Here is a 17,498-nt window from a genome sequence, read left to right on the forward strand (position 1 = left end):
ATTGGCGGGAAAACATAACTTTGTAGCGGTGCCAAAGCTTAATAGATCTTCTCGCAACAAAAGACATAAATTCTAGTTCCAAACATCCCGCAATTCGCTATCAGATTTATTTCGGGAATATTCGATGCAACTGTAGGCGGAATTAATTAAATGCGCCGTTTCTGAGCGAAAATAGGCGGTCGGATTATAGCTTTTTTGTTCTGGAATCGATTTGTGTGTCCTCGAACGGCAAAACTGTCATAACTCCCAAACTAAGTGAGTTATCGAGTTGATTTTTTTAGAGGAGGTTTGTAAAGGTGTTCTGGAAGTTCAGTAAAAAAATCAAGTCAATCAGACTAAAATCAGGGCTGTAGCAGCCCAAAAACCTGTTAGTAGTTTGAGTAAATGCGATTGTAGTGTCCGCGAACGGCAAAACTGTCATAACTCCCAAACTAAGTGAGTTATCGAGTTGATTTTTTTTAGAGGAGGTTTGTAAAGGTGTTCTGTAAGTTCAGTAAAAAAATCAAGTCAATCGGACTAAAATCAGGGCTGTAGCAGCCCAAAAACCTGTTAGTAGTTTGAGTAAAGGCGATTGTGATGTCCGCGAACGGCAAAACTGTCATAACTCCCAAACTAAGTGAGTTATCGAGTTGATTTTTTTAGAGGAGGTTTGTAAAGGTGTTCTGGAAGTTCAGTAAAAAAATCAAGTCAATCAGACCAAAATCAGGGCTGTAGCAGCCCAAAAACCTGTTAGTAGTTTGAGTAAAAGCGATTGTAGTGTCCGCGAACGGCAAAACTGTCATAACTCCCAAACTAAGTGAGTTATCGAGTTGATTTTTTTAGAGGAGGTTTGTAAAGGTGTTCTGGAATTTCAGTAAAAAAATCAAGTCAATCAGACTAAAATTAGGGCTCTACCAGCCCAAAAACCAGTTAGTAGTTTGAGTAAAAGCGATTGTAGTGTCCGCGAACGGCAAAACTGTCATAACTCCCAAACTAAGTGAGTTATCGAGTTGATTTTTTTAGAGGAAGTTTGTAAAGGTGTTCCGGAAGTTCAGTAAAAAAATCAAGTCAATCGGACTAAAATCAGGGCTGTAGCAGCCCAAAAACCTGTTAGTAGTTTGAGTAAAGGCGATTGTGATGTCCGCGAACGGCAAAACTGTCATAACTCCCAAACTAAGTGAGTTATCGAGTTGATTTTTTTAGAGGAGGTTTGTAAAGGTGTTCTGGAAGTTCAGTAAAAAAATCAAGTCAATCAGACCAAAATCAGGGCTGTAGCAGCCCAAAAACCTGTTAGTAGTTTGAGTAAAAGCGATTGTAGTGTCCGCGAACGGCAAAACTGTCATAACTCCCAAACTAAGTGAGTTATCGAGTTGATTTTTTTAGAGGAGGTTTGTAAAGGTGTTCTGGAAGTTCAGTAAAAAAATCAAGTCAATCAGACCAAAATCAGGGCTGTAGCAGCCCAAAAACCAGTTAGTAGTTTGAGTAAAGGCGATTGTAGTGTCCGCGAACGGCCAAACTGTCATAACTCCCAAACTAAGCGAGTTATCGAGTTGATTTTTTGAGAGAAGGTTTGTAAAGGTGTTCTTAAAGTTCAGTAAAAAAATCAAGTCAATCAGACTAAAATCAGGGCTGTACCAGCCCAAAAACCTGTTAGTAGTTTGAGTAAAGGCGATTGTGATGTCCGCGAACGGCAAAACTGTCATAACTCCCAAACTAAGTGAGTTATTGAGTTGATTTTTTTAGAGGAGGTTTGTAAAGGTGTTCTGGAAGTTCAGTAAAAAAATCAAGTCAATCAGACCAAAATCAGGGCTGTAGCAGCTCAAAAACCAGTTAGTAGTTTGAGTAAAAGCGATTGTCTTGTCCGCGAACGGCAAAACTGTCATAACTCCCAAACTAAGTGAGTTATCGAGCTGATTTTTTTAGAGGAGGTTTGTAAAGGTGTTCTGGAAGTTCAGTAAAAAAATCAAGTCAATCAGACTAAAATCAGGGCTGTAGCAGCCCAAAAACCTGTGAGTAGTTTGAGTAAAAGCGATTGTGATGTCCGCGAACGGCAAAACTGTCATAACTCCCAAACTAAGTGAGTTATCGAGTTGATTTTTTGAGAGGAGGTTTGTAAAGGTGTTCTGGATGTTCAGTAAAAAAATCAAGTCAATCAGACTGAAATCAGGGCTGTAGCAGCCCAAAAACCTGTTAGTAGTTTGAGTAAAAGCGATTGTGATGTCCGCGAACGGCAAAACTGTCATAACTCCCAAACTAAGTGAGTTATCGAGTTGATTTTTTTAGAGGAGGTTTGTAAAGGTGTTCTGGAAGTTCAGTAAAAAAATCAAGTCAATCGGACTGAAATCAGGGCTGTACCAGCCCAAAAACCTGTTAGTAGTTTGAGTAAAAGCGATTGTGATGTCCGCGAACGGCAAAACTGTCATAACTCCCAAACTAAGTGAGTTATCGAGTTGATTTTTTTAGAGAAGGTTTGTAAAGGTGTTCTGGAAGTTCAGTGAAAAAATCAAGTCAATCAGACCAAAATCAGGGCTGTAGCAGCCCAAAAACCTGTTAGTAGTTTGAGTAAAAGCGATTGTCTTGTCCGCGAACGGCAAAACTGTCATAACTCCCAAACTAAGTGAGTTATCGAGTTGATTTTTTTAGAGGAGGTTTGTAAAGGTGTTCTGGAAGTTCAGTAAAAAAATCAAGTCAATCAGACTAAAATCAGGGCTGTACCAGCCCAAAAACCTGTTAGTAGTTTGAGTAAAGGCGATTGTGATGTCCGCGAACAGCAAAACTGTCATAACTCCCAAACTAAGTGAGTTATCGAGTTGATTTTTTTAGAGGAGGTTTGTAAAGGTGTTCTTAAAGTTCAGTAAAAAAATCAAGTCAATCAGACTAATATCAGGGCTGTAGCAGCCCAAAAACCTGTTAGTAGTTTGAGTAAAGGCGATTGTGATGTCCGCGAACGGCAAAACTGTCATAACTCCCAAACTAAGTGAGTTATTGAGTTGATTTTTTGAGAAGAGGTTTGTAAAGGTGTTCTGGATGTTCAGTAAAAAAATCAAGTCAATCAGACTAAAATCAGGGCTGTACCAGCCCAAAAACCTGTTAGTAGTTTGAGTAAAGGCGATTGTAGTGTCCTCGAACGGCAAAATGGCCATAACTTCAGTTCCTTAAGGAGAAAATTTCTGAAAAAATTACCATTTAAGCTACTAATTCCACTGATCAATTGCCCCAACTTTCAATTTTGTCGCTACAAAACTGGATTTTTAAAAAATCTTTTTGTACCAACAAATTTTTTTTTTTTTGTGGCAAAGTTTTAACTTCATTACAGGCGATACTGATGCGCTATTATGGGGGAACAACAGTTTGATTGGACCCGAAAAGAGGGTCATTAATCACGTTTTTCTCGCCCCGAAGGGAAAATGGACTTTTTTCACTAAATTTGCCGTTCAAATCTGGCCTGGTTGATGCACCAAAACCGTTTGCTGTTTTTTGCAAATATCTCCCTTAAACGACTCTGTAGACAAAAAGTGCTTATTACCATTCTTGTAGAGAATTAAATTCCCTACATTTTGCATTTTTTAAGTTCACTCTAGCTTTTAAGATAACGGAGATACAGGTAATTAAAGTTGAAGAAAGGTTTTGTTAATTAAATCGATGAGGGCTGCGAGTTTTCAAACTTTATAAGTGCAACTTTACAGTTTTTTGCAAATATCTCCCTTAAACGACTCTGTACACAAAAAGTGCTTATCACCATTCTTGTAGAGGATAAAATTCCCTACATTTTGCATTTTTTAAGTTTACTCTAGCTTTTAAGATAACGGAGATACAGGCAATTAAAGTTGAAGAAAGGTTTTGTTAATTAAAGCGATGAGGGCTGCGAGTTTTCAAATTTTATAAATGCAACTTTGCAGTTTTTTGCGAATATCTCCCTTAAACGTCCCTGTAGACAAAAAGTGCTTATCACCATTCTTGTAGAGAATTAAATTCCCTACATTTTGCATTTTTTAAGTTCACTCTAGCTTTTAAGATAACGGAGATACAGGTAATTAAAGTACAAGAAAAGTTTTGTTAATTAAAGCGATTAGGGCTGCGAGTTTTCAAACTTTCTAAGTGCAACTTTACAGTTTTTTGCAAATATCTCCCTTAAACGTCTCTGTAGACAAAAAGTGCTTATCACCATTCTTGTAGAGGATAAAATTCCCTACATTTTGCATTTTTTAAGTTCACTCTAGCTTTTAAGATAACGGAGATACAGGCAATTAAAGTTGAAGAAAAGTTTTGCTAATTAACGCGATGAGGGTTGCGAGTTTTCAAACTTTATAAATGCAACTTTGCAGTTTTTTGCAAATATCTCCCTTAAACGACTTTGTAGACAAAAAGTGCTTATTACCATTCTTGTAGAGAATAAAATTCCCTACATTTTGCATTTTTTAAGTTTACTTTAGCTTTTAAGATCACGAAGATACAGGCAATTAAAGTTGAAGAAAGGTTTTGTTAATTAAAGCGATGAGGGCTGCGAGTTTTCAAATTTTATAAATGCAACTTTGCAGTTTTTTGCGAATATCTCCCTTAAACGTCCCTGTAGACAAAAAGTGCTTATTACCATTCTTGTAGAGAATAAAATTCCCTACATTTTCCATTTTTAAAATATTTTCTAGCTTTTTAAACAACAGAGATACAGGTAGGTAAAGTTGAACAATCAAAATCACACTTTTGAAGTAAAAATCATTTAATTTGCACTGTATTTACATGGAATTTGGTACCCAAGTACCTAAAAGTCAACGGAAAAAAAAAAACACAAAAAAAAATCAAATTCGTCCCCTGTTTCGAGCAAAATGGCCCACTTCAATGATGACCTGATAGTACAAATCGCCACCGTTACAAAACGCCAACAATTCCTGATAATCGTGCTCGTGATTGAACGGCGTTTCGACGTTTCGGCCATCATCGGGAGCTTTCCTGACCTGCGCTTTGATGATTTTCAACTTGCGGCAACGGTGCGACAGTGGAAATTGCTTGGCAAACGTCAAACTGTAGTTGTAAATGACGATTGGATTGCCGTTGCCCAGGGACACCATGCCAAACTTGACTTTGTTGGATTCGTCCGCGTTGAAAGTCCAGTGGAGCTTGAAGAGACGATCTGAAGAGGGTTAAGAGTTGTGAAAATTTACAAGTGCAACTTTGAAGTTTTTTGCAAATATCTCCCTTAAACGTCCCCGTACAGAAAAGTTGCTTAGAAGCATTCTTGTAGAGAATAAAATTGCCTACAAGAAGCTTTTTTTAAATTTTTTCTAGCTTGACAAATAACGGAGATAGAGGCAGTTGAAGTTACAGAAAAATTAAGTCAATTTTAGTGATGAGGGTTAAGAGTTTCAAAACTTTATAAATGCAACTTTGAAGTTTTTTGCAAATATCTCACTTAAACGTCCCCGGAGACAAAAATTGCTTATCAGCATTCTTGTAGAGAATAAAATTGCCTACAAGAAGCTTTTTTTAATTTTTTTCTAGCTTTACAAATAACGGAGATAGAGGCAGTTGAAGTTAGAGAATAATTGTGTTAGCTGGAGCGATGAGGGTGAAGAGTTTCAAAACTTTATAAATGCAACTTTGAGGTTTTTTGCAAATATCTCACTTAAACGTCTCCGTAGACAAAAAACGCTTAGAAGCATTCTTGTAGAGAATGAAATTGCCTACAAGAAACTTTTTTTAGTTTTTTTCTAGCTTTACAAACAACCGAGATAGAGGCAGTTAAAGTTACAGACAAATTGGGTCAATTTGAGCGATGAGGGTTAAGAGTTTCAAAACTTTATAAATGCAACTTTGCAGTTTTTTGCAAATATCTCACTTAAACGTCCCCGGAGACAAAAGTTGCTAATAGCATTCTTGTAGAGGATTAAATTCCCTACAAGAAGCTTTTTTTAAATTTTTTCTAGCTTTAGAAATAACGAAGATAGAGGCAGTTAAAGTTACAGACAAATTGGGTCAATTTGAGTGATGAGGGTTACGAGTTTCAAAACTTAATAAATGCAACTTTGCAGTTTTTTCAAAATATCTCCCTTAAACCTCCCCGTAGACAAAAATTGCTTAGAAGCATTCTTGTAGAGGATAAAATTGCCTATAAGAAGCTTTTTTTAGATTTTTTCTAGCTTTACAAACAACGGAGATAGAGGCAGTTGAAGTTAGAGAATAATTGCGTTGACTGGAGCGATGAGGGTGAAGAGTTTCAAAACTTTATAAATGCAAGTTTGTTTTTTGCAAATATCTCACTTAAACGTCCCCAGAGACAAAAAGTGCTTATTAGCATTCTTGTAGAGAATGAAATTGCCTACAAGAAGCTTTTTTTAGATTTTTTCTAGCTTTACAAACAACTGAGATAGAGGCAGTTAAAGTTACAGACAATTTGGGTCAATTTGAGTGATGAGGATTACGAGTTTCAAAACTTAATAAATGCATCTTTGCAGTTTTTTGCAAATATCTCACTTAAACGTCTCCGTAGACAAAAAACGCTTAGAAGCATTCTTGTAGAGAATGAAATTGCCTACAAGAAACTTTTTTTAGATTTTTTCTAGCTTTACAAATAACGGAGATAGAGACAGTTGAAGTTCCAGACAAATTAAGTCAATTTGAGTGATGAGGGATAAGAGTTTCAAAACTTAATAAATGCATCTTTGAAGTTTTTTGCAAATATCTCACTTAAACGTCCCCGGAGACAAAAGTTGCTTATTAGCATTCTTGTAGAGGATTAAATTCCCTACAAGAAGCTTTTTTTAAATTTTTTCTAGCTTTAGAAATAACGAAGATAGAGGCAGTTAAATTTACAGTCAAATTTTGTAAATTTGAGCGATGAGGGTTAAGAGTTTCAAAACTTAATAAATGCAACTTTGGGGTTTTTTGCAAATATCTCCCTTAAACGTCCCCGTAGACAAAAAACGCTTAGAAGCATTCTTGTAGAGAATGAAATTGCCTACAAGATCCTTTTTTTAGTTTTTTTCTAGCTTTACAAACAACGGAGATAGAGGCAGTTGAAATTAAAGAATAATTGTGTTGACTGGAGCGATGAGGGTTAAGAGTTTCAAAAGATTATAAATGCAACTTTGAAGTTTTTTTGCAAATATCTCACTTAAACGTCCCCGGAGACAAAAGTTGCTTATTAGCATTCTTGCAGAGGGTTAAATTCCCTACAAGAAGCTTTTTTTAAATTTTTTCTAGCTTTACAAATAACGGAGATAGAGGCAGTTAAACTTACAGACAAATTGGGTCAATTTGAGTGATGAGGGTTACGAGTTTCAAAACTTAATAAATGCAACTTTGCAGTTTTTTTTCAAATATCTACCTTAAAAGTCCTCGGAGACAAAAATTGCTTATTATCATTCTTGTAGAGATTGAAATTGACAAAAAACGCTTAGAAGCATTCTTGTAGAGAATGAAATTGCCTACAAGAAGCTTTTTTTAAATTTTTTCTAGCTTTACAAATAACGGAGATAGAGGCAGTTAAATTTACAGACAAATTGGGTCAATTTGAGTGATGAGGGTTACGAGTTTCAAAACTTTATAAATGCAATTTTGAAGTTTTTTGCAAATATCTCCCTTAAACGTCCCCGGAGACAAAAGTTGCTTATTAGCATTCTTGTAGAGAATGAAATTCCCTACAAGATGCTTTTTTTAGTTTTTTTCTAGCTTTACAAACAACGGAGATAGAGGCAGTTAAATTTACAGACAAATTGGGTCAATTTGAGCGATGAGGGTTAAGAGTTTCAAAACTTAATAAATGCAACTTTGGGGTTTTTTGCAAATATCTCCCTTAAACGTCCCCGTAGACAAAAAACGCTTAGAAGCATTCTTGTAGAGAATGAAATTGCCTACAAGATCCTTTTTTTAGTTTTTTTCTAGCTTTACAAACAACGGAGATAGAGGCAGTTGAAGTTAGAGAATAATTGTGTTAGCTGGAGCGATGAAGATTAAGAGTTTCAAAACTTTATAAATGCAACTTTGAGGTTTTTGGCAAATATCTCACTTAAACGTCCCCGGAGACAAAAATTGCTTATTAGTATTCTTGTAGAGAATGAAATTCCCTACAAGAAGCTTTTTTTAAATTTTTTCTAGCTTTACAAATAACGGAGATAGAGGCAGTTAAAGTTACAGACAAATTGGGTCAATTTGAGTGATGAGGGTTACGAGTTTCAAAACTTAATAAATGCATCTTTGCAGTTTTTTGCAAATATCTCACTTAAACGTCCCCGGAGACAAAAAACGCTTAGAAGCATTCTTGTAGAGAATGAAATTGCCTACAAGATGCTTTTTTTAGTTTTTTTCTTGCTTTACAAACAACGGAGATAAAGGCAGTTAAAGTTACAGACAAATTGGGTCAATTTGAGTGATGAGGGTTACGAGTTTCAAAACTTAATAAATGCAACTTTGAGGTTTTTTGCAAATATCTCACTTAAACGTCCCTGGAGACAAAAAGTGCTTATTAGTATTCTTGTAGAGAATAAAATTGCCTACAAGACGCTTTTTTTAGATTTTTTCTAGCTTTAGAAACAACGGAGATAGAGGCAGTTAAATTTAGAGAATAATTGTGTTAGCTGGAGCGATGAGGGTTACGAGTTTCAAAACTTAATAAATGCAACTTTGAAGTTTTTTGCAAATATCTCTCTTAAACGTCCCCGTAGACAAAAGTTGCTTATTATCATTCTTGTAGAGAATAAAATTGCCTACAAGAAGCTTTTTTTAGATTTTTTCTAGCTTTACAAACAACGGAGATAGAGGCAGTTAAAGTTTCAGACAAATTGGGTCAATTTGAGTGATGAGGGTTAAGAGTTCCAAAACTTAATAAATGCAACTTTGCAGTTTTGTGCAAATATCTCACTTAAACGTCCCCGGAGACAAAAAGTGCTTATTAGCATTCTTGTAGAGAATGAAATTCCCTACAAGAAGCTTTTTTAAAATTTTTTATAGCTTTACAAACAACGGAGATAGAGGCAGTTGAAGTTGTGATAGCTGGAGCGATGCGGGTTGTGGTGTTTGTACTCGTTTTTGACTAATTCGGGGATGGGGAATCCATATCAGCTGTCAGATTCCACGTACCTGTCACTCAAGTCGAGAAACGTCACTTTAGTCAAGTCAAGTTTAAAAAAAAAAAACAGTTTTTGTTTAAATAATTTTAAAAAATTTCTGAAAAGATGTACCATTGTACTATTCAGTACAATTAACAAGTACATTTAGTAGTACAACCCTGAATTTTTTCAAAAATTTTCCGTATCAAATTAGGGAGATACAGGGTGAAACGTTTAGGAGACACAACTAAGTAGCAAAAGCAGAGTGATTAAGGTTGGGAGTTGCATAACTTTTTTACGCGACCAGATACAAGAAAAACTTATAGAATATTTTTTGTAGAGGATTAAATTGCCTACAAGAAGCTTTTTTTAATTTTTTTCTAGCTTAACAAACAACGGAGATAGAGGCAGTTGAAGTTACAGACAAATTAAGTCAATTTGAGTGATGAGGGTTACGAGTTTCAAAACTTTATAAATGCAACCGTGCAGTTTTTTGCAAATATCTCCCTTAAACGTCACCGGAGACAAAAAACACTCAGAAGCATTCTTGTAGAGAATGAAATTCCCTACAAGAAGCTTTTTTTAGATTTTTTATAGCTTTACAAATAACGGAGATAGAGGCAGTTGAAGTTACAGTCAAATTTTGTAAATTTGAGCGATGAGGGTGAAGAGTTTCAAAACTTTATAAATGCAACTTTGCAGTTTTTTGCAAATATCTCACTTAAACGTCCCCGGAGATAAAAATTGACTATTAGCATTCTTGTAGAGGATTAAATTCCCTACATTTTGCATTTTTTAAGTTTACTCTAGCTTTTAAGATAACGAAGATACAGGCAATTAAAGTTGAAAAAGATTTGTGTTACTTAACGCGATTAGGGCGACGAGTCTCAAAACTTTATAAATGCAACCTTGCAGTTTTTTGCAAATATCTCCCTTAAACGTCCCCGGAGACAAAAAACCCTAAGAAGCATTCTGGTAGAGAACAAAATTGCCTACAAGAATCTTTTTTAAAAAAATTTTTATCTCGACAAACAACGGAGATAGAGGCCGTTAAACTTGAAGACAAAAAAGTGAGGCGAAACTAACCGTGTACCACAAAAACGATGCTGTAGTTGCGCTTAATGGCCTGCGCAAACCCCGCACACTTCATCACCACACTGGGACTGAAGCACACATTGGCCCAGTGCTCCTCCACTAAATGTCCCTCCACCCCCTCCATTGTCCCCTTCCAGGGACACTCGTGCTGTTTTCCCAACGGACACTTGATGGGATACATTCTACAGTACTGTTCGTGAATGATGGTCTGTGACGTAGACGCAATGTACGCGCATCCCTCCCATTTACACTGGAAACCAATCAGAGGATGGAGTTTTTCCAGAGCATGCGCTCTGGTCAAGGTTTTGCCCACCCTGCACGTGGGACAGTTGATGCAACGTTTCCAACAGTCGTAGCAAATGATGTGGCTGTTGATGCACATCATTATGGGTGGGGCACAATAATTGAAGCAGACAGGACACTCGTACTCTTTGGCGATGGTTTTCTCCAGTTTGGCCTCTTTTTCGCTCAGAGGATAGGCGACCTGGAGAGAAACGGACACTTTAGGGGTGTAGGGGATGAAATTGGCTTTATAAGGGTTTTTTTTGAACGTTTCTAGCTTTGTAAATAAGGAAGATATGGGCGGTTGAAGTTTTTGCGCTATTAACTTCACGTTTTTCAGTTTTTGGCAAATATCTTCCTTACCATACCTTCTAGACTGGAAATGCTTCTTAGCATTCTTGTAGAGAATTAAATGGGCTACAAGAAGCTTTTTTTAATTATTTTCTAGCTCTTCAAACAACCAAGATATGGGCGGTTGAAGTTCACGATGAATTTTGTTAATCGAAGCGATGAAGGTCAGGAGTTTTCAAACTTAATAATTGCAACTTTGAGGTTTTTTGCAAATATCTCCCTTAAACGTCCCCGTAGAAAAAAATTGCTTATTAGCATTCTTGTAGAGAATGAAATTGCCTACAAGAAGCTTTTTTTAATTATTTTCTAGCTCTTCAAACAACGAAGATATGGGCGGTTGAAGTTCACGATGAATTTTGTTAATTAAAGCGATGAAGGTCAGGAGTTTTCAAACTTAATAATTGCATCTTTGAGGTTTTTTGCAAATATCTCCCTTAAACGTCCCCGTAGAGAAAAATTGCTTATTAGCATTCTTGTAGAGAATGAAATGGGCTACAAAATGCTTTTTTTAATTATTTTCTAGCTCTTCAAACAACCAAGATATGGGCGGTTGAAGTTTACGATGAATTGTGTTAATTGGGAGCGATGAAGGCTAGGAGTTTTCAAACGTTATAACTTAACACCTTTGCGGTTTTTTGCAAATATCTTCCTTCAAAGTCCCCGTAGGGCAAAAATGCTTATTAGCGTTCTTGTAGAGAATTAAATTCCCTATTTAACAGTTTTTTTAGTTTTTTTTTAGGTTTAGAAACAACGGAAGTACAGAGAGTTAAATGTGAAGATACATTGAGTTTGGAGTTCTCAAACTTTATAAATGCAGCTACCCGGTTGTCATTTGACAGGTTGTAGAGGACACTGTGGACTACAATCTGTCAAAAAAATCAAGTCGATATCTGTCAAAATAACCAAGTTACGGGCTGTCAAAATGAGAGTAGCACAAATCGTGATGTTCTAATGCATTCGGGCAAATTTCGTGCAATAACTCGATTAGTTGGCTTTTATCGCAAAAATATGTTATTTGACAGGTTGTAGAGGACACTTTGAGCTACAATCTGTCAAAAAAATCAACTCGATATCTGTCAAAATAACCGAGTTATGGACTGTCAAAGTGACCGGAGTGGAAATCTGAACGCGCCAGTGCACCTCGAAGGTTTTCGTCAATTAACTCGGTTAGTTGACATTTCTCGTAAAAACATGTTATTTGACAGGTTATAGAGGACACTATGGGCTACAATTTGTCAAAAAAATCGACTCGATATCTGTCAAAATAACCGAGATGCACATCATTATGGGTGGGGCACAATAATTGAAGCAGACAGGACATTCGTACTCTTTGGCGATGGTTTTCTCCAGTTTGGCCTCTTTTTCGCTCAGAGGATAAGCGACCTGGAGAGAAACGGACACTTTAGGGTAGTAGAGAATGAAATTGGCTTTATAAGGGTTTTTTTTGCACGTTTCTAGCTTTGTAAATAAGGAAGATATGGGCGGTTGAAGTTTTTGCGCTATTAACTTCACGTTTTTCAGTTTTTGGCAAATATCTTCCTTACCATACCTTCTAGACTGAAAACGCTTCTTAGCATTCTTGTAGAGAATGAAATTGCCTACAAGAAGCTTTTTTTAATTATTTTCTAGCTCTTCAAACAACCGAGATATGGGCGGTTGAAGTTCACGATGAATTTTGTTAATTAAAGCGATGAAGGTCAGGAGTTTTCAAACTTAATAATTGCAACTTTGCGGTTTTTTGCAAATATCTCCCTTAAACGTCCCCGTAGAGAAAAATTGCTTATTACCATTCTTGTAGAGAATAAAATTTCGTACAAGAATCTTTTTTTAATTATTTTCTAGCTCTTCAAACAACCGAGATATGGGCGGTTGAAGTTCACGATGAATTTTGTTAATTAAAGCGATGAAGGTCAGGAGTTTTCAAACTTAATAATTGCATCTTTGAGGTTTTTTGCAAATATCTCCCTTAAACGTCCCCGTAGAGAAAAATTGATTATTAGCATTCTTGTAGAGAATGAAATTGCCTACAAGAAGCTTTTTTTAAATTTTTTCTAGCTCTTCAAACAACCAAGATATGGGCGGTTGAAGTTCACGATGAATTGTGTTAATCGAACCGATGAAGGTCAGGAGTTTTGAAACTTAACAATTGCAACTTTGCGTTTTTTTTGCAAATATCTCCCTTAAACGTCCCCGTAGAGAAAAATTGCTTATTACCATTCTTGTAGAGAATGAAATTGCCTGCAAGAAGCTTTTTTTTATTTTTTTCTAGCTCTTCAAACAACCGAGATATGGGCGGTTGAACTTCACGATGAATTTGGTTAATTAAAGCGATGAAGGTTAGGAGTTTTCAAACTTAATAATTGCAACTTTGCGGTTTTTTGCAAATATCTTCCATCAAAGTCCCCGTAGGGCAAAAATGCTTATTAGCGTTCTTGTAGAGAATTAAATTTTCTATTAAACAGTTTTTTTTATTTTTTTTAGGTTTAGAAACAACGGAAGTAGAGAGAGTTAAAGGTGAAGATACATTGAGTTTGGAGTTCTCAAACTTTAGAAATGCAGCTGCCCGGTTGTCATTTGACAGTTTGTAGAGGACACTGTGGACTACAATCTGTCAAAAAAATCAACTCGATATCTGTCAAAATAACCGAGTTATGGGCTGTCAAAGTGACCGGAGTGGAAATCTGAACGCGCCAGTGCACCTCGAAGGTTTTCGTCAATTAACTCGGTTAGTTGACATTTCTCGTAAAAACATGTTATTTGACAGGTTATAGAGGACACTATGGGCTACAATTTGTCAAAAAAATCGACTCGATATCTGTCAAAATAACCGAGATGCACATCATTATGGGTGGGGCACAATAATTGAAGCAGACAGGACACTCGTACTCTTTGGCGATGGTTTTCTCCAGTTTGGCCTCTTTTTCGCTCAAAGGATAAGCGACCTGGAGAGAAACGGATACATTAGGGTTGTAGGGGATGAAATTGGCTTTATAAGGGTTTTTTTTGCACGTTTCTAGCTTTGTAAATAAGGAATATATGGGCGGTTGAAGTTTTTGCGCTATTAACTTCACGTTTTTCAGTTTTTGGCAAATATCTTCCTTACCATACCTTCTAGACTGGAAATGCTTCTTAGCATTCTTGTAGAGAATTAAATGGGCTACAAGAAGCTTTTTTTAATTATTTTCTAGCTCTTCAAACAACCAAGATATGGGCGGTTGAATTTCACGATGAATTTTGTTAATTGAAGCGATGAAGGTTAGGAGTTTTCAAACTTAATAATTGCAACTTTGCGGTTTTTTTTGCAAATATCTCCCTTAAACGTCCCCGTAGAGAAAAATTGCTTATTACCATTCTTGTAGAGAATAAAATTTCCTACAAGAAGCTTTTTTTAATTATTTTCTAGCTCTTCAAACAACGAAGATATGGGCGGTTGAAGTTTACGATGAATTGTGTTAATCGAACCGATGAAGGTCAGGAGTTTTGAAACTTAATAATTGCAACTTTGCGGTTTTTTGCAAATATCTCCCTTAAACGTCCCCGTAGAGAAAAATTGCTTATTAGCATTCTTGTAGAGAATGAAATGGTCTACAAAATGCTTTTTTTAATTATTTTCTAGCTCTTCAAACAACCAAGATATGGGCGGTTAAAATTTACGATGAATTTTGTTAATCGAAGCGATGAAGGTCAGGAGTTTTGAAACTTAATAATTGCAACTTTGCGGTTTTTTGCAAATATCTCCCTTAAACGTCCCCGTAGAGAAAAATTGCTTATTAGCATTCTTGTAGAGAATGAAATGGTCTACAAAATGCTTTTTTTAATTATTTTCTAGCTCTTCAAACAACCAAGATATGGGCGGTTAAAATTTACGATGAATTTTGTTAATTGAAGCGATGAACGTCGGGAGTTTTCAAACTTAATAATTGCAACTTTGAGGTTTTTTGCAAATATCTCCCTTAAACGTCCCCGTAGAGAAAAATTGCTTATTAGCATTCTTGTAGAGAATGAAATTGCCTACAAGAAGCTTTTTTTTATTTTTTTCTAGCTCTTCAAACAACCGAGATATGGGCGGTTGAAGTTCACCATGAATTGTGTTATTAGGGAGCGATGAGGGTTAGGAGTTTTCAAACTTTATAACTACACCTTTGCGGTTTTTTGCAAATATCTTCCTTCAAAGTCCCCGTAGGGCAAAAATGCTTATTAGCGTTCTTGTAGAGAATTAAATTTCCTATTTAACAGTTTTTTTAGTTTTTTTTTAGGTTTAGAAACAACGAAAGTACAGAGAGTTAAAGGTGAAGATACATTGAGTTTGGAGTTCTCAAACTTTAGAAATGCAGCTACCCGGTTGTCATTTGACAGTTTGTAGAGGACACTGTGGACTACAATCTGTCAAAAAAATCAACTCGATATCTGTCAAAATAACCGAGTTACGGGCTGTCAAAATGAGAGTAGCACAAATCGTGATGTTCTAATGTATCCGGGCAAATTTCGTGCAATAACTCGGTTAGTTGACATTTATCGCAAAAATATGTTATTTGACAGATTGTAGAGGACACTGTGGACTACAATATGTCAAAAAAATCAACTCGATACCTGTCAACATAACCTAGTTAAGAGTTTTCAAACATCAAAATTGCAGCTTCTCGGTTTTTGACAAATATCTCCCTTAAACGTCCCCGGAGACAAAAATTGCTTATTAGCATTCTTGTAGAGGATGAGATTCCCTACAAGAATCTTTTTTTATATTTTTTCTAGCCCTATAAACAACGAAGATACAGTCAGTTAAAGTTTAAAAAAAATTGTGTTACGTGGAGCGATGAGGGTTAGGAGTTTTCAAACTTTATAAATGCAACTTTTTGGTTTTTTGCAAATATCTCCCTTAAACGTTCTTTTACACAAAAAACGCTTATTAGAATTCTTGTAGAGAATAAAATTCTCTACAAGAAGCTTTTTTTATAATTTTTGTAAGTTTATAAATAACGAAGATACGGGCAGTTGAATCCAACCTACTTGACAAAAAAATTAACGTGAAAAAAACCCAATTTTTGGGCACATCTTTATTAACCAATATCTCAAAAACGCTGAGAGATACAGGGACCGTTCCACCGCCATTTTGTAGAGTTTTTCTTGCTCTTTCCATTGGTGTATGAAAAGTTGGTTATTGAAGTCCAAATAGAGGTGTTATGGGGCTTTAAAGTGACTTATTGGATTTAAAAAAAAATATATGTTTGTTGACCTGATGATGGCTGATTGTAGAAACGTTTGCACTTACCTTTGTCGCAAAATTTCGGTTTCTCAACGTATCCATAACGTCCATTTTCTGGAAAAGGAAAATTGGTGAAATTACTTCAATTTGGTTGAACGGGTCGTAAATGTCATTTACCGCACTAGAGTGCGAAGTTTTCGCCCTGTAACTCGCTTATACGGCCTTTAAGAGAAAAAATGCTTTAAACAACTTTTGTAGAGCGTGAAATTTTCTACAAATCTTCTTATTTACACTTTTGCTCTAGCTCCTCAAATAACGGAGCTGCGCTCTGTTGAAGCTACGCTTTGAAGGTACCAAAGCACTCGAGTGTATTGCAATCAGTTTTCGGCCTCTAACTTTCTTAAACGGCCCCCTAGAGCAAAAATGCTAAGAAACTGTCTTGTAGAGCGTGAAATTCTCTACAAATCTTCTTATTTACACTTTTGCTCTAACTCCTCAAATAACGGAGCTGCGCGCTGTTGAAGTTACGCTTTGAAGGTACCAAAGCACTCGAGTGAATTGCAATCAGTTTTTGGCCTCTAACTTCCTTAAACGGCCCCCTAGAGCAAAAATGCTAAGAAACTGTCTTGTAGAGCGTGAAATTTTCTACAAATCTTCTTATTTACACTTTTGCTCTAGCTCCTCAAATAACGGAGCTGCGCTCTGTTGAAACTACGCTTTGAAGGTACCAAAGCACTCGAGTATATTGCGATCAGTTTTCGGCCTCTAACTTCCTTAAACGGCCCCTTAGAGCAAAATTGCTAAGAAACTGTCTTGTAGACCGTGAAATTCCCTACAAATGTATTTCTTACAAATTTTCTGTAGCTTTTCAAATAACCGAGTTACGCTCTGTTGAAATCGCAATTTAACACAAAATTAGGTTAGTGAGTGAAATGAGTGAGAAATCAGCGGTTTTCAAACAGTTTTTTTTACATTTTAGCTCACAGGGAACTCAAAGAGTGTCCCCAGCGGTTCTCAAACTCGATATTTGTCAAGAAAACCCCCTATTTCCACGAAAATAACTTTAAAGTGAAATAACTCGAAAACCGGTGGTTCTAAAAATGTCAAATTTTGACAGGTGACAGATACACTCTTAATTGACGTACCTGTCAAATTATAATCGCTCCAAAACGGTTTTAAACACTGAAAATCCACTAAAACAACCGTTTGTTCACCAAAACCGTTTCTATGGTAGGCCACGACCAGAATTGCCCATTTTTCATGGTAAACACCCAGAAAAACGGGTTTTTGCCCATTATTTACGCTGATAACGGTACAAACTGGTAAACAAACATGTACAGGGTGTCCCAAAAAATTTTGGACGATTTTTAGCCGGAATTTTGGCCGCTAGAGGGCGCTGAGTTGTCACTAACCTACAATTATACACGGCACACTTTGACAGCCTGTCACTTTTGACAGCTGCCACCTATCAACGTCAAATTTTCACAGTGTCTAGTACAGTCCCTGTAGAGTGTCCTGGAATTTTTTCCGAATTTTCCGTCACTCGG

The 17,498-nt window shown here is 36.3% G+C and overlaps 1 protein-coding gene across 2 annotated transcripts; it reads right to left on the reverse strand.

The window, feature by feature from the left end:
• Positions 1-4,678: 4,678 nt before the first annotated feature.
• On the reverse strand, positions 4,679-17,246 carry LOC145737740 (uncharacterized). 2 transcript variants are annotated; one of them, XM_081992569.1, is made up of 5 exons: positions 17,097-17,246; positions 16,018-16,065; positions 10,429-10,599; positions 10,107-10,365; positions 4,679-5,107 (listed from the first exon to the last, which is right to left on the reverse strand). In XM_081992569.1, exons 2-5 carry the CDS (start codon positions 16,060-16,062, stop codon positions 4,776-4,778), a joined length of 807 nt encoding a protein of 268 aa, XP_081848695.1. In that variant the 5' UTR covers positions 16,063-16,065; positions 17,097-17,246; the 3' UTR covers positions 4,679-4,775. The 2 variants fall into 2 exon arrangements, with proteins under 2 accessions (XP_081848695.1, XP_081848694.1); XM_081992568.1 differs by having other exon boundaries at positions 10,107-10,599; positions 17,097-17,244.
• Positions 17,247-17,498: the final 252 nt, after the last annotated feature.

Source organism: Ips typographus, linkage group LG14 (assembly GCF_016097725.1).
Source record: "Ips typographus isolate SLU linkage group LG14, UJ_Ityp_2.0, whole genome shotgun sequence".
Taxonomy (NCBI): Eukaryota; Metazoa; Arthropoda; class Insecta; order Coleoptera; family Curculionidae; genus Ips; species Ips typographus.